Source organism: Podarcis gaigeae (assembly GCF_964106915.1).
Source record: "Podarcis gaigeae genome assembly, chromosome: 13".
NCBI classification, from domain to species: Eukaryota; Metazoa; Chordata; class Lepidosauria; order Squamata; family Lacertidae; genus Podarcis; species Podarcis gaigeae.
Genome location: NC_139689.1, coordinates 3,851,179 through 3,868,218, shown reverse-complemented (window position 1 = coordinate 3,868,218; position 17,040 = coordinate 3,851,179). Strand labels below are relative to the sequence as shown.

At 48.1% G+C, this 17,040-nt stretch overlaps 1 protein-coding gene across 2 annotated transcripts in view; it reads right to left on the bottom strand.

The window, feature by feature from the left end:
* Positions 1-17,040, bottom strand: part of NEURL4 (neuralized E3 ubiquitin protein ligase 4) — a gene marked incomplete at its 5' end in the record, with an annotated part of 69,735 nt that overhangs the window by 2,285 nt on the left and 50,410 nt on the right. For both annotated transcript variants that reach the window (XM_083706502.1, XM_083706501.1), the window contains 10 exons: positions 1,010-1,220; positions 2,714-2,826; positions 4,113-4,257; positions 6,678-6,785; positions 8,063-8,156; positions 8,974-9,153; positions 10,987-11,145; positions 12,740-12,904; positions 14,270-14,422; positions 15,610-15,708. In XM_083706502.1, the coding sequence (XP_083562628.1) occupies positions 1,010-1,220; positions 2,714-2,826; positions 4,113-4,257; positions 6,678-6,785; positions 8,063-8,156; positions 8,974-9,153; positions 10,987-11,145; positions 12,740-12,904; positions 14,270-14,422; positions 15,610-15,708 (1,427 nt within the window). The remainder of the gene's footprint in view (positions 1-1,009; positions 1,221-2,713; positions 2,827-4,112; positions 4,258-6,677; positions 6,786-8,062; positions 8,157-8,973; positions 9,154-10,986; positions 11,146-12,739; positions 12,905-14,269; positions 14,423-15,609; positions 15,709-17,040) is intronic.

The window sequence follows — 17,040 nt, the reverse complement described above, 5'->3', positions numbered from 1 at the left end:
TGACCAATCTAACCACCTGGGACCTCCAAAATGTTGTCATTTGTGGACCTTAAGGTCCTCCTTGGGGCATACCAGGAGAGGCGGTCCCATAGGTACGAGGGTCCTAGGCCACATAGGGCTTTAAAGGTCAAAACCAGCACCTTGAACCTGATCCTGTACTCCACCGGGAGCCAGTGCAACTGGTAAAGCACTGGATGAATGTGATCCCATGGTGAGGACCCCGTAAGGTGTCTCACTGCAGCATTCTGCACCCGCTGGAGTTTCTGGGTCAGTCTCAAGGGCAGCCCCACGTAGAGCAGTTACAATAATCAAGGCTGGAGGTGACTGTCATGTGGATCACAGTGGCCAGATCAGGGCAAGAGAGGTGAGGGTCACCTGGCCCCCTGAAATTGGCCTGATCCTGTCAACTGTCTTCAAGTTACCAGGGGTTTTTTTTTGGGGGGGGGGGGAGATCTCTAAACTCTTGGATTTTGAGAATTTATTTCCCTGCTTTTCAATCCAGATGAACAGTATCACCTGGACTGTCCCCCTGCTGGCTCTCTCACCTGCTGCCAAACGGTCTGCTTCTTTGAGTTGGAGAGGAAATAAGAAGCCCATTTCTCCCTCCCTTCCTTTTTTATTCTGTTTACTGCTTCCACATGCTCCTCCTTCTTATTGATTACAACAACCCCGTGAGGTAGGTTAGGCCGAGAAAGGCAGCGACTGCCCCCCCAGTTGAGCTTCAGGATCCGAACTCTGATCTCTCAGCTGCTAGGGTTCAACACTCTCAACGCCAACGTTTCTCAAACCCAGGTCCCCCAGCTGCTGTCGGACTACAACTCCCATTACCCCTAGCAGGCAGGACCAGCAGCCAGGGATGATGGGCGTTGTAGTCTGACAACAGCTGGGGGACCTGGGTTTTGAGAAGCGCTGCTCTAACCACTGTGCCACACTGCCGCCCCAGCTCCTCGGCCAGGCTCACCGAAGGTCCCAGTAACAGTGCACACACACACACACACGGGATACGTACTGCACTTTGGTGGCGAAAGGCTCCAGTCCGGCGTAGCGCAACGTGGGAGACAGCAGGACGCGCTGAAGATCCTCGTGCCCGTGTGAGCTGTTCTCCTCGGGCTCGTGGTACCCCCCGCTGCCGCCCCCGCCACCCACGCCGCCGCCACCTCCGCCGTTGACGCCTTGCGGGTCCGCCTTGACTGGGCGGCAGCTCAGGATCGACGTGCTTCCTGCGAAGAGCGAGGAGCAAGAGACACAAGGTGGAATCAGCCTCTCCCGATGGGCTTACGGGGGAAGCGGCGGTTGCTTGTTCCCATTGTTAGGGTATGTATTTGGCGCCTCCTTTTTCGGTGTCTAGGCTGTAAACCGCCCTGCGGTCTTTGGATGAAGGGCGGCGTATAAATCTCATCAATAACAATAATAATAACAATGCAAAAAGCAAGACCCAACGCCATGGGTAGGCAAACTAAGGCCCGGATCTGGCCCAATCGCTTTCTAAATCCAGCCCACGGACGGTCCAGGAACCAGCGTGTTTTTACATGAGTAGAATGTGCGCTTTTATATAAAATGCATCTCTGGGTTATTTGTGGGGCCTGCCTGGTGTTTTTACAGGAGTAGAACGTGTGCTTTTATTTAAAATGCATCTCTGGGTTATTTGTGGGGCATAGGAATTCGTTCATTTTATTTTCTTCTTCAAAATAGAGTCTGACCCCCCCACAAGGTCCAAGGGACAGAGGCCTGGCCCCCCTCTGAAAAAGTTTGCTGACCCCTGCCCTACACAATCTCTTGGGATGTCTAGATTGGGAAAGGTTCCCCCGCTCAGGTAGCCCTCCGAGGTTTGAGTCTGTGTGTGCTGAGCTTTCCACACATGGCTTCTCCATGTTGCCTTTATTTATTTTGTTAAATAAATCATGACACAGAGCAGTACAGTGGTACCTTGGTTCTCAAACCACATCTGTTCCGCAAGTCCGTTCCAAAACCAAAGCGTTCCAAAACCAAGGCGTGCTTTCCCATAGAAAGTAATGCAAAATGGATTAATCCGTTCCAGACTTTTAAAAACAACCCCTAAAACAGCCGTTTAACATGAATTTTACTATCTAACAAGATCATTGGTCCATAAAATGAAAGCAGTTAACAATGTACTGCAGTCACCCAATCAATCAATCAATCAATCAATCAATCGGTAGCTGGACTGGGTTCCACACAGTCACAAAAGAGAGCCGCAAAAACAAAAACACAAAATAAACAGCAAAAACAGACAGACCTTGGCGTAACACTCAAAAGGGAAGTGTGGCACTCAAATTGGAAGCGTAACACTCAAAATGGAGCATGTTCAGCTTCTGAAAAAGGTTCCCATACTGGAACACTTACTTCCAGGTTTGCAGTACCTGGGTTCCAAGTTGTTTGAGTACCAAGGCGTTTGAGAACCAAGGGACCATTGTATGTCATATGTGTTGCTGTTCATTTAAGGTTTGATTCGCCTAATTTTAAGACCTGCTGAGGAGCAGGTGGTGGTTGTTAGGTGTAAAACCACAGAATTCAAAGTGGGTGTTCTTCCTTTCCCCCACGAACTCTCATGGGACGCGGTTTCCTAGGAACAAAATTTGAGCTGTCTGTTGAGCAGGGGGAGGAACTGCCCCGTAGGGGACAGTGACAAAGGGACTGCAGAGGCAGAAGCTGGCATCCCGTACCCCCAGCAAACACAACCTGGGCACCCCCTTACCTGGCACCAACTCTCCTTGATCCAGCATGCGCCGGACGGATCCGATGCTTGTCCCGTGATAGGCCATGTGCCATTTCTTACAGGTGCTGCCCACCTCCAACCGGGGATTCACCCTGCCGAGAGGAGAGGAAAGGGTTATTTCGGGGTGTCTGGCACTCCGTTACGCTGAGGTCTGTCAGTTTTTGCTATTTATTTTGTGGTTGTTTTCGCAGCTCTTTTTTGTTTTGTTTTTGTGACTGTGTGGAACCCAGTTCAGCTACTGACTGATTGTGTGACTACAGTACATTGTTTATTGCTTTCATTCAATAATAATAATAATAATAATAATAATAATAATAATAATAATAATAATTATTGTTATTATTATTATTATTTATACCCCGCCCATCTGGCTGGGCTTCCCCAGCTACTCTGGGCAGCTTTCAACAAAATATTAAAATAGTAATGCATCAAACATTAAAAGCTTCCCTAAACAGGGCTGCCTTCAGATGTCTTCTATAAGTCAGGTAGTTGTTTATTTCCTTGACATCTGAAGGGAGGGCGTTCCTCAGGGCGGGTGCCACCACCGAGAAGGCCCTCTACCTGGTTCCCTGTAAGCTCACTTCTCGCAGGGAGGGAACCGCCAGAAGGCCCTTGGAGCTGGACCTCCGTGTCCGGGCAGAACGATGGGGGTGGAGACGTTCCTTCAGGTCTACTGGGCCTTTGAGGCCATTTAGGGCTTTCAAGGTCAGCACCAACACTTTGTGTGCTCGGAAACGTCCTGGGAGCCAGTGCAGGTCTTTCAAGACCGGTGCTATATGGATCCATGGTCTCGTTAAGACAGTAAAATTCACGCTAAACGGCTGTTTTAGGGGTTGTTTTTAAAAGTCTGGAACGGATTAATCGGTTTTGCATTGATTTCTATGGGAAAGCGCGCCTTGGTTTTGGAATGCTTTGGTTTTGGAACAGACTTACGGTTTGAGAACCACGGCACCACTGTATACATTTTTGCCAATTTGCTCAATGTTAGGCCCGGCTTTCCAATCCAGCCTCCGTAGGTAAAGGTAAAGGGACCCCTGACCATTAGGTCCAGTCGTGGCCGACTCTGGGGTTGCAGCGCTCATCTCGCTTTACTGGCCGAGGGAGCCGGCGTACAGCTTCCGGGTCATGTGGCCAGCAGGACTAAGCCGCTTCTGGAGAACCAGAGCAGCGCACGGAAATGCCGTTTACCTTCCCGCCGGAGCGGTACCTATTGATCTACTTGCACTTTGAGGTGCTTTCGAACTGCTAGGTTGGCAGGAGCAGGGACCGAGCAACGGGAGCTCACCCGTCATGGGGATTCGAACCTCCAACTTTCTGATCGGCAAGTCCTAGGCTCCGTGGTTTAACCCACAGCGCCACCCGCGTCCGACCTCCGTACCTGAGGTTAAAACGGCACCACCCAAAAGGCAGAGCGTAGTCCCGGGGAGGCTCCCCCTGCTTGTAGTAGGCCTCGTCGCCCCGGAGCTTGTGACACGACTCACAGTAGCAGAGGCTGAATTTGGAGTCTTCCACGAAGTAGTCGTCTGGCAAAAGAGATCGAATGAGGAAGAGGAAGCCAGGTCAGAAAAAAACAGGGGAGGGAAATCCAAAATATGCCCCTGTGTGTTCTGCCACGGCACACGAAAAAGAACCTTTGGCAAGGCTATAGCATTCGCATTTTGAAAACGAATAAAGAGCAAGCTGTTTCTTGTGTGGCAGCGCCTGAACTTTGGAACTCCCAGCCTATTGACATCACTCAAAAGTAATAATAATAATTTATTATTTATACCCCGCCCATCTGGCTGGGTTTCCCCAGCCACTCTGGGCGGCTTCCAACAAAACACTAAAATACAATAACCTATTAAACATTAAAAGCTTCCCTGAACAGGGCTGCCTTCAGATGTCTTCTAAAAGTCTAGTAGTCGTTGTTCTCTTTGACATCTGAAGGGAGGGTGTTCCACAGGGCGGGTGCCACCACCGAGAAGGCCCTCTGCCTGGTTCCCTGTAACCTCACTTCTCGCAATGAGGGAACCGCCAGGAGGCCTTCGGAGCTGGACCTCAGTGTCCGGGATGAACGATGGAGGTGGAGATGCTCCTTCCGGTCTACTGGGCTTTTGAGGCCACTTAGGTCTTTCGAGCTCAGCACCAACACTTTGAACTATGATCGAAAACATACTGGGAGCCAATGTAGGTCTTTCAGGACCGGTGTTATATGGTCTCGGCGGCCGCTCCCAGTCACCAGTCTGGCTGCCACATTCTGGATTAGTTGTAGTCTGCGGGTCACCTTCAAAGGTAGCCCCACGTAGAGCGAATGGAAGTGCAAGCGGAAGATAACCACAGCATGCATCACTCTGGCCAGACAGTCAGCGGGCAGGGAGGGTCTCATCCTGTGTACCAGATGGAGCTGGTAGACAGCTGCCCTGGACACAGGGCATTTGTTTACATGCAGGAGGTAAGAAACTTGCTGCAAGGACTCAGCTACCTTAGTAAAAAAACAGTGTTTTGAGTGCGTTATAAACATGCAACAGGCGGTGGCATTGGAGAGCAATTAAAAATAAAAGATTTACCATAGCCGTTTCCCCCCTTTTGTTTCAATGATTTAATTTCTGACGTACTTATAGCGTGTTTTTTCCTGTGTGTAGATCCACCCCAATCGGTTTTTAGTCTGTTTTAATTTCAAAGGCCTCCAATTTTTTGTTAATTTTGCTTACAGATAATTTTATTCTTTTATCTGTTTTGTAAACTATTTTCAGGGTTGTTGCTGTTGTTTTTACAACCAAACGATGTATAAATTTCATGAAATGGGCAGATAAGGCCACATTTGCACCACGCATTCGAAACACTGTGATACCAAGTCCTGGCTTCTGCCCAAGGAATCCTGGGAAGTGTAGTTTGTTAAGGGTGCTGAGAGCTGTTGGGAGACCCCTCCCCCCCCGGAGTGGTTTAACCATCAACTCCTCTTCCCAGGGAACTCTGGGAACTGTAGTTCTGTAAGGGTGCATCGTTCCTGGCAGACCCATCTGGAAGAGATGCTTCTATTTAAAAAATTAAAGTACAGTGGTGCCTCGCAAGAGGAAATTAATCCGTTCCATGAGGCTCTTCGTATAGCGTTTTTTTTGTCTTGCGAAGCAAGCCCATTGACAGCTTAGCGGATTAGCGCTATAAGTGGTTTAGCGGCTTTTAGCAGATCAGCTGATAAGCGGCTTAGGAAAAGGGGGAAAAGGGGGGGAACCCGCAGGAACTCGCAAGACATTTCGTCTTGCGAAGCAAGCCCATAGGGAAATTCGTTTTGTGAAGCGCCTCCAAAACGGAAAACCCTTTCATCTAGCGGGTTTTCCGTCTTGCGAGGCGTTCGTCTTGCGGGGCACCACTGTATTCAATTAGTGAGGTCTGATTTCTACAAACTCTTCCTCTTTTTCAAAGAAAGCCTTCCCCAATCTGGTTTCCTCCAGGTGTCTTGGACTACAACTCCCATCCGGCTGAGCCCCACTGGCTGATGGGCTTTGTAGTCTAAAATGTCCGAAGGGAACTGGCTGGAGAATAATAATAATAATAATAATAATAATAATAATAATAATAATAAATTTTATTTATACCCCACCCTCCCCAGCCAAGACCGGGCTCAGGGCGGCTAACACCAGATATAAAAACAATTAGTTGAAATACAACTTTAAAAAACAAGATTAAAATACAACATTAAAATACAGCCTCATTTCAGTGGAAACTCAAATCAAAAACTTTTTTGGGGATGAAAACGTCAAGTCTTCACCAAGGCGAACTATCCAGACTGGTCCTACATGGGCCAGAAAAAAGCCAGGGAGAAGTGAAGAGAAAAGAGAAGGCTCTCTCCTAAACAGTTTTAAAAAATAAAAAATAGCATAAATATATTTTGTGCATGTTCCTAGGCCTGGCCGGCATGGAATAAATTATGCAAATCTATGCAAAGGTGCCTAATTTTGCTCACCAGGCAGCAGTAGGAGGTCTTTGAAGCGGGCACAGAGGGCGTGGTATTCACAGGTCTTCATGGTGTTCAGGTCTACGGGGGGAGTCCAGCAGACGCTCTCCTTGATACCTGCAAATACAGGTGTTCAATACAGGTGAGCCAGACACCCACACCTCTCCAGGTGATACGTGCCACCTTTGGCTATCAGAACTTTGTCACCGCTAAAAAACTGGTTGCTGTTTCTTTAATGCTAAAAGAACTAAGTCAACATGAGTCAGCGGCCTACAATGACTCAAGCAACCTTTCACCAAATTGTAACTGTATAGAGTGCAATGACAAACCTAGACAGCATCTTAAAAAGCAGAGACATCACCTTGCCAACAAAGTTCCGTAGAGTTAAAGCCATGGTTTTCCCAGTAGTGATGTATGGAAGTGAGAGCTGGACCACAAAGAAGGCTGATCGCCAAAGAATGGATGCTTTTGAATTCTGGTGCTGGAGGAGACTCTGGAGAGTCCCATGGACTGCAAGAAGATCCATTCTGAAGAAAATCAGCCCTGAGTGCTCACTAGGAGGACAGATCCTGAAGCCGAGGCTCCAAGACTTTGGCCTCCTCATGAGAAGAGAAGACTCCCTGGAAAAGACCCAGATGTTGGGAAAGATGGAGGGCACAAGGAGAAGGAGACGACAGAGGATGAGATGGTGGGACAGTGTTCTTGAAGCGACCAGCATGAGTTGGACCAAACTGCGGGAGGCAGTGGAAGACAGGAGTGCCTGGCGTGCTCTGGTCCAGGGGGTGACGAAGAGGCGGACACCACTAAACGACTCAACAACAACAACAACATATATAGAGTGGTCAATATTAGTGTTGAGTGTGGGTTGGCTGGATGGTAGAAAGCTGGTTGTGTTTGGTGTGCGTAAAAGCTGTCGATCATGGTTGGGGAAGAAGGCTTTTAAAGAATAAAAGCAGCAATACAGTGGTACCTCGGGTTACAGACGCCTCAGGTTACATATGCTTCAGGTTACAGACTCCGCTAACCCAGAAATAGTGTTTCAGGTTAAGACCTTTGCTTCAGGATGAGAACATAAATTGTGCTCCGGTGGCGCGGTGGCAGCGGGAGGCCCCATTAGCTAAAGTGGTGCTTCAGGTTAAGAACAGTTTCAGGTTAAGTACGGACCTCTGGAACGAATTAAGTACTTAACCTGAGGTACCACTGTACTCTGCAAAAATACTCTTTCTCAAAGACTCTTTTGTGCCAACTAAGGTCTGAGGACCAGGCAAAGGAGTAAAAAGGAGGTCGGAACCTTTTCTTTTTCAAAACACTGACAAACATGCAGCAGCAAGGGTTGCAAAAACAAGGACCAGTTCTGGAAAAGCAAAGGGGAGACGGCGGGACTGTATGCTCACCATCCACCATGTCTGCCTTCTCCATATCGCCCTGGTTGTGGGGGTCGTCTCCCTCCGCGCCCACGGCTGGAGTGTCATTTGTCACGATCGTAACCTAGGAAGAAAGCAGTGCTTGAGACGCAGGGAAAATAAGGACAGAGATCTGGGAAGAGGAGGAAGCCCTCTCCCGTCCCAGAGCTTCCAGCAACTGGTCTTCAGAAGCATTACTGCCTCTGACCATGGAGGTATTATTATTAATGATAATAAAATTATTATTAATAATATATCATCCTATGCCCGGAGGTCTCTGAGCGGTTCACGAAACCAAATCAAAATATGAAAACACAAAATTTTTCGCTCCTTAAGACGCACTTTTTTCCTCCTAAAATGTAAGGGGAAATGTCTATGCGTCTTATGGGGCAAAGGTGTGGTACCTGGAGATGAATTGCCCATGGGTGTAAAGGAGATCATGCTTTTTTTTTTTTTTTGAAAGAGGGAAGGGGGTGAAACAAAGCCCAGATCGCAAGCGATCGGAAGCGAGATAAGGGACGCTAGCAATAAAGGAGGCCGCCTGGGAGTGGGGAGGTAAAGACAGCAAACATGCAAGGAGAGGAGATAGGAAGACTAAAGCAACAAGGAGAGAAATTGGAAGAAAAGGAGGAGCAAAAACTGCTCCAGCTAAGGAACAGACACTAAGACAAGCAAGAGGGAAGGGAGTGTTGACAGGAAGCAGCTGATCGGTAAGCGATCGGGAAGGGAGATAAGGGACGCTAGAGATAAAGGAGGCTGCCTGGGAGGAGGGAGGTAAAAGCCCATGGATCCTCAGGATTTTTGCATTGGGTCACCCCAAATTCACCATCAGATCGCATAGCATGTCCATGGCTGCAGCCAGCACCAAAAAAATCCTTGGGGGAAACCCAAACCGCTCTCACCTGCTCGCACTGCCCATAGAGGTCGATGAGGACATAGCAGGGGTTCAGGATGTCCTGCGCGGCCACGCCCTGGTCCATGCCGTTGACGTAGAGATGGAGGCAGCTGCTCGAATCCACCAGGAGGCCCAGCACCGTCCCCTCGGGGCAGGTGTCCAGGTTGGGGCCGTAGTTCTCACAGATCTGGAGCGGAGGGAAGAGGAGAAGCTGGGTGTTTGGAGAAGAGGAGGCACTCAGCTCCGCAAGGTGACACCTGGCTTGAGAGCAGTACATGTGAAAAGGATCTAGGAGTCTTGGTTGACCACAAACTTGACATGAGCCAAGAGTGTGAGGCGGCAGCTAAAAAAGCCAATGCAATTCTGGGCTGCATCCATAGGAGTATAGCATCTAGATCAAGGGAAGTAATAGTGCCACTGTATTCTGCTCTGGTCAGACCTCACCTGGAGTACTGTGTCCAGTTCTGGGCACCACAGTTCAAGAAGGACACTGACAGAACTGGAACGTGTCCAGAGGAGGGCAACCCAAATGGTCAAAGGCCTGGAAATGATGCCTTATGAGGAACGGCTAAGGGAGCTGGGCATGTTTAGCCTGGAGAAGAGGAGGTTAAGGGGTGATATGATAGCCATGTTCAAATATATAAAAGGATGTCACATAGAGGAGGGAGAAAGGTTGTTTTCTGCTGCTCCAGAGAAGCGGACACGGAGCAATGGATCCAAACTACAAGAAAGAAGATTCCACCTAAACATTAGGAAGAACTTCCTGACAGTAAGAGCTGTTTGACAGTGGAATTTGCTGCCCAGGAGTGTGGTGGAGTCTCCTTCTTTGGAGGTCTTTAAGCAGAGGCTTGACAGCCATATGTCAGGAGTGCTCTGATGGGGTTTCCTGCTTGGCAGGGGGTTGGACTCAATGGCCCTTGTGGTCTCTTCCAACTCTATGGTTCTATGATTCTATGATTCTAAGGGCAGAGGGTCTGCGCACAACTCCACTGTGATGCATCACCAGCTAGACATGGCAATATACTGAGGATATATCACCATGTCTGAAAGAAGGATGGAGCTATATAGAGCAGGGGTCAGCAAACTCTTTCAACAGGGGGCCAGTCCACTGTCCCTTAGACCTTGTGGGGCCGGACTATATTTTTTGGGGGAAATGAATGAATTTCTGTGCCCCACAAGTAACCCAGAGATGCATTTTAAATAAAAGCATTCTACTCATGTAAAAACACGCTGATTCCCAGACCGTCTGCAGGCCGGATTGAGAAGGCGATTGGGCCGGATCCGGCCCCTGGGCCTTATTTTGCTTAAAGGTAAAGGGACCCCTGACCATTGGGTCCAGTTGTGGATAACTCTGGGGTTGTGGCCTCATCTTGCTTTACTGGCCGAGGGAGCCGGCGTACAGCTTCTGGGTCATGTGGCCAACAGGACTAAGCCGCTTCTGGTGAGCCAGAGCAGCGCACGGAAACGCCGTTTACCTTCCCGCCGGAGCAGTACCTATTTATCTACTTGCACTTTGACGTGCTTTCGAACTGCTAGGTTAGCAGGAGCAGGCTTCCTCAACCTCGGCCCTCCAGATGTTTTTGGCCTACAACTCCCATGATCCCTAGCTAGCAGGACCAGTGGTCAGGGATGATGGGAATTGTAGTCTTGAAACATGTGGAGGGCCGAGGTTTAGGAAGCCTGTTCTGAAACAATGTCAACACAATAAATAAATACAGTGGTACCTCGGGTTACATACGCTTCAGGTTACAGACGCTTCAGGTTACAGACTCCGGTAACCCAGAAATATTACCTCGGGTTAAGAACTTTGCTTCAGGATGAGAACAGAAATCGTGCGGCAGTAGCAGGAGGCCCCATTAGCTAAAGTGGTGCTTCAGGTTAATAACAGTTTCAGGTTCAGAACAGACCTCCGGAACGAATTAAGTACTTAACCTGAGGTAGCACTGTATGGGGGTGAGGGTGGAAGCCACAGAATGTATTTGAAAAGAACCCGGCCCACCGCCTCCCTCCCTCCGCTCACCTTGAGGGAGTTGTGGAAGACCGAATCGCGTTGCAGCAGCCAGGTGGAGCGCTTGAGGGAGCAGGCTGTGGCGGGGAAATTTAGCCGCTCGGGAGAGCTGCCAATGACCCCCAAGGAGAGTGACGACGTCCACTGCTGATTCAAGGAGTCTATCTGGAACTGAGGACAGACAGGGCAGGATATGAGCCGAGAGGTTTTGCCACGGGGCGGGGGTAGAGACAGCATGCGAGAACACACACACACACACACACACACACACACACACACACACACACCAATGCATGTGCCACAGTCTTAACATTGGTGCAACACCACTTAATTATTTTTATTTATTCAACTTCCATACAGCCCTCCACCCGAGGACTGAAGGATGGTTTAAAATATGAAAGCACAAAAAATACTGTATTTTTCGCTCCATAAAGCGCACTGAACCATAAGGCGCACCTAGTTTTTAGAGGGGGAAATCAAGGGAAAAAAATCTTATTCCCCGCCCCCCCAGTCCCAAAGAGCAAAGAAGCCGAGACAGCCAGCGGGATCCATCCCGCTGGCTGTCTTGGCTTCCTCTATAGCCGCGCGCAACCTCTCCAGCCGGGAGAGGCTGCACGTCCCTATGGCAATACCCCCACATCCAGCAAAAGCCCACAGGAGCCGCGCACCCTTTAAGGAGTGCGCGGCTCCTGCGGGCTTTTCTACGAGGAGGGAAAAGGGACTGACTGGCCGTGCCAGTCCCTTCTCCCTCCTGGGGAAAAGCCCGCAAGAGCTGCACGAAGCTTGTGTGTGGCTCTTTGGGGCTATTCCTGCCTGCCTCCCCCCCCCCCTGCATTCACTCCATAAGACACACATACATTTCCCCTGGAGCGAAAAATACGGTACATAGCATAGCAGACACAGTAACCCTCCCCATAGATGAGTGGTGTTCATGGCCGAGATGACTGGCAGAATCCGGGACCAAGGAGAAGAGTCGGTGGAAGAAGATTGGAAAAAAATTAAAGTATTATCTTCAAAAATATTGTAAAATTAAGGACTGTTAGAAAGATGTTGGAAAAAGAAAATTAGGTGGTTTTGGTAGCAATGATATAAAGGATTAAGTAAAAATGAGTTGATGAAACTGACGAAAGAGAGGACGTTAAACTATAATATATTAAATTAAATTACTTAAATGAAAATAAGGTTGGAAGGATTTGCTGAAAAAACGATTTGAACTAGAATACAAAATTGGGAGGTGTGAGGAGGTCAAGGAAACAAGTAAAGGAAGAAAGTTATGTAAAGGTTTAATCTGTTCTTTTTTAAGCGAATGTATTTTTATATCTTTTTTTTCTTTTTTCTTTTTCTGTTGCTGTTGTAGTCTTTTTTTGTATTGTTCTTTTTTCTTTTTGTAACTTTAAACTCTGAATAAATATTATTTTTAAAAAAAAACATAGATGAGTGGTGTCCAAACTTTTTTCAGAGAGGGCCAGATTTAAGTGAAGGGCCGTAAGGGCCGACCAAATTTGTTGACCTTTTTTTAGGGTTGAAGCAGTTGAACTTTTTTTTGGATTGAAGTTGTTGAGGGGTTTTTTAGGATTTTACCCCAGGAAATAAACTGCCACAGGGGCCGAATTAGGCCCCCGAAACGGACTTTGGACATGCCTGCCATAGACAGCATTTATTTAATTACTATTTATTTGTTACCCTACAACGGCCTTCGCAAACCCCATGCCCTCCAGAGGTTTCTGTGGCCCCAAACATCTGCCCTCCTCCTCCTCAAACCCACCTGGAAAAGCTGCTGTGGCGGCAGAGGCTGGGCCACGACCACGATGCCCTGGTTGTAGCTGGAGACGCGCGTGGCCGTCAGGTTGTTGTTGGAGAGAAGGATGTTCTTGCCGTGGTTTTCCAGGAACTCCATGGAGGACGTGGCGGCCGGGGCTTCGTTCTCACACTGGGAGAGAGAGATAGAGAGACGCGGAGTCAGGTAGATGGAAAGAGGCATGTGAAAAGGATCTAGGAGTCTTGGTTGACCACAAACTTGACATGAGCCAACAGTGTGACGCGGCAGCTAAAAAAGCCAATGCAATTCTGGGCTGCATCCATAGGAGTATAGCATCTAGATCAAGGGAAGTAATAGCGCCACTGTATTCTGCTCTGGTCAGACCTCACCTGGAGTACTGTGTCCAGTTCTGGGCACCACAGTTCAAGAAGGACACTGACAAACTGGAACGTGTCCAGAGGAGGGCAACCAAAATGGCCAAAGGCCTGGAAACGATGCCCTATGAGGAACGGCTAAGGGAGCTGGGCATGTTTAGCCTGGAGAAGAGGAGGTTAAGGGGTGATATGATAGCCATGTTCAAATATATAAAAGGATGTCACATAGAGGAGGGAGAAAGGTTGTTTTCTGCTGCTCCAGAGAAGCGGACACGGAGCAATGGTTCCAAACTACAAGAAAGAAGATTCCACCTAAACATTAGGAAGAACTTCCTGACAGTAAGAGCTGTTTGACAGTGGAATTTGCTGCCCAGGAGTGTGGTGGAGTCTCCTTCTTTGGAGGTCTTTAAGCAGAGGCTTGACAACCATATGTCAGGAGTGCTCTGATGGTGTTTCCTGCTTGGCAGGGGGTTGGACTCGATGGCCCTTGTGGTCTCTTCCAACTCTATGATTCTATGATTCTAGGCACAGAGGAAGGGGCGAAGTTTGGTGGCAGAGGCGCCTGGAGAAAGTCCCGGCTTCTGTTATTGTGATTTATTTTATTATTGGTCAATCCCAGGTAGGGCTGGGCTAAGACACACACGCCGGGCCTGAAACCCTGGAGCGTTGACTCCAGCCAACGCAGGCCAGGCTCTCCTCACCTGGCACCCTCCTGATGCGGTGGACTATAATAATAATAATAAAAATTATTTATACCCCGCCCTCCCCGGCCAAAGCCGGGCTCAGGGAAGTTAACACCAATAAAATTAGGGAAGTTTTTAATATTTAATGCTGTATTGTTTTTAACACTCAATTGGGAGCTGCCCAGAGTGGCTGGGGAAACTCGGCCAGATGGGCGGGGTATAAATTATTACTATTATTATTAGACGCAGAAGGAAATGATAAATAACAGGACCCACAAAAGGAAGTCCAGGGGATTCCCTGGGATCTTGTTTTTATGATTTATGTTTGATATATCTCTGTAAAATTTTAATTTGAAAAACCAAATATATAGATAGATGATAGATAGATAGATAGATAGATAGATAGATAGATAGAAAGAAAGAAAGAAAGAATAATAATTTTGCCCAATATTTGAGGCATGCTCATCGCAAGTACTCACGGGAGTGGCTGCTTCCTCCTCCTCTTCCTCTTCGCTGTAGGGCTCCGAGGTGACAGAGGGGGGCTTGGTGCCGTCTGCCTCTTCCAGCATGGTGGAGCTGACAATGGAGACGGCCGTCACTCTCCCATAGAGATCAAGCACGACGTAGACGTTCTGTGGGGAAGGGGCAGGCAGGGTGAGAGGTGGAGGAGTCAAGGGGCTCCTCCAAGCCTCTCCTCTCTAAACTCCTCCCGTGTTTTTTTTTAAAAAATATGTTAAGATTTTATTAAATTAATTTCAGTTGATAAAATATATAAGTGAAGGAAGAAAAAAGAGGGAGAAAGGAAGTGCAAAAAAATACAATAATCTGATACAGTGACTATAATCAGCTACACTTCCATACATTATTATATAGAAATATGAATCATATTATTTGAAAGGAAGAGACAGAGTCTCTTTCGTGGGAGTTCACAATACGGTGGAGTCATAAAAAAGTACTCAGTAACATTGATGGCCTGAATCTAGTGGGTCTCTTATGTTTTTATGGGTTGCAGGGAAGAAGGTGAAGGAAGAGGGAGATGGGAAAACCTAAGAGACCTATGGATGTTAGACTACGCCAGATTGGCAAAAATGACCGGGAAAATCAAAGATCAAGCGGACAATAAATTTAACCAAGAATGAGGAATTTTTTTAAGTTACTTGAAAGAACACTGCAAACAATTGAAAACATTAGCAGGATTTTAAAAACACTTGCAGCGAAGTGAGAACTATGATAAAAATTGAGTTTTAACAAAACATGGAGAATATGATACAATGCAGTTTGAAAAGAATATCTGGGGGAACCATGCAGGGAAGTTGGGGGATTCTGAGAATCCTATTTGTAAAATGATTACGATTCAGGTATGATGTCAAACGGTAAAAGTGAAAATGAATTTTAAAAAAACTTTTTTTGAAAAAAAGGATAGAGCCCACCTATGTTACCAAATATTTTTAACGACACCACTGTGGATATATTGTTGGCGGCACTTTGGGCAACGAGGGTGGTGTGGCAGCGAATCACGTTTACAAGGAGACTCTCGTCAGCTCGTGACGACGGAGACCCGATTGGAAACCTGCCTTCCGCCTTACTTTGAAAGAAAAACCAGGCATCGCAGGGCTGAGCCAGCAAAAACAGGTTTGTCGTTATACTTGCAAGCCACTCGGAAGCCTGTTTTTGCACCAGCGGGATAATAATCCTAATGCCATAGGAGGCTCATGGGACACAATTGCAAACAGATTGAGTGTGTGGCACAGAGTTACCGAAACTTCAGGGAATAACCGAGGGAGCGAGGGCCACATTCAGCCTGCGCCCGGCCCTTTACCTTGGCCACTCCAGCCGCTGCTGGCCCCATGTCTTCTCCGTCGATGAGGATGTGCATGGTGTCGTCGGTGCAGCGCTTCACCCCCACGCGACTCCCCACCTGTCCGGGAGGGAAAGCGTCACTGTCAGGTCTGTAGGATTCAAGGCCCCAAATACAGAGAGGGTGCCTGGTTGGCTAAGGCTGAGGACTGCTTTCCCTTTAACAAATATGCGTCCCCAACGAACCCAACGGCAGAGTCCTCCTGGCCTCTCCTCTCTGCTTATTCCAAAGACAGCTGAGAGGACCCCAGAGTGTGGGGCAAAACTGCTGCCAAACGAACAATTCATGCTTTGCCAGATAGGCACGCAAAGGGGCAGAGGCCCAAAGAGCTTTTCTGTAAAATTTGGAATTATGAAAAATGAAGCAAGCCATTGTGTCCGCTACGAAAGCATTGCGTTGACTGGGTTTGATTTGTTGACAACACAGTGGTACCTCGGGTTAAGTACTTAATTCGTTCCGGAGGTCCGTTCTTAACCTGAAACTGTTCTTAACCTGAAGCACCACTTTAGCTAATGGGGCCTCCTGCTGCTGCCGCGCCACCGGAGCATGATTTCTGTTCTCATCCTGAAGCAAAGTGCTTAACCCGAGGTACTATTTCTGGGTTAGCAGAGTCTGTAACCTGAAGTATATGTAACCTGAAGCGTATGTGACCTGAGGTACCACTGTAGTTTCTGATCGAATTCCACAAGCCTCTCCACCTCTGCCATTTGCTTTCTCTACGCCTGACAGGCACGTATAAGCATTCTGAAACACAGGCCAGTTGCTTCATCAGGCATCCTCAGTACATAAAGATAGTAGGTTACTTTGATGTAGTTTAATCTTTAGATAGATCTTAGGGGCCAGGAGGAGAGTTCACAAGGAGATGGTAAATACTGCCATCCTGCTTCTCCTGTTTATGGCCTCTGGGGTTTTGCTGAATGCATTCCTCCTTTTATTCCTATTTTATTTATTCTGGACTACTATGCATGCAGCTGGACGCGGGTGGCGCTCTGGGTTAAACCACAGAGCCTAGGACTTGCTGATCAGAAGGTCGGCGGTTCAAATCCCCGCGACAGGATGAGCTCCCGTTGCTCGGTCCCTGCTCCTGCCAACCTAGCAGTTCAAAAGCACGTCAAAGTGCAAGTAGATCAATAGGTGGGAAGGTAAATGGCGTTTCCATGGCCTGCTCTGGTTCGCCAGAAGCGGCTTAGTCCTGCTGGCCACATGACCCAGAAGCTGTACGCCGGCTCCCTCGGCCAGTAGAGCGAGATGAGCGCCGCAACCCCAGAGTCGGCCATGACTGGACCTAATGGTCAGAGGTCCCTTTACCTTTACTCTGCATGCTCAAGTAGGAAATAGTTTGTAGTTTTAACTTTAACTTTGTCCCCATGTGGGGTTTTTTGAAATGCTCAG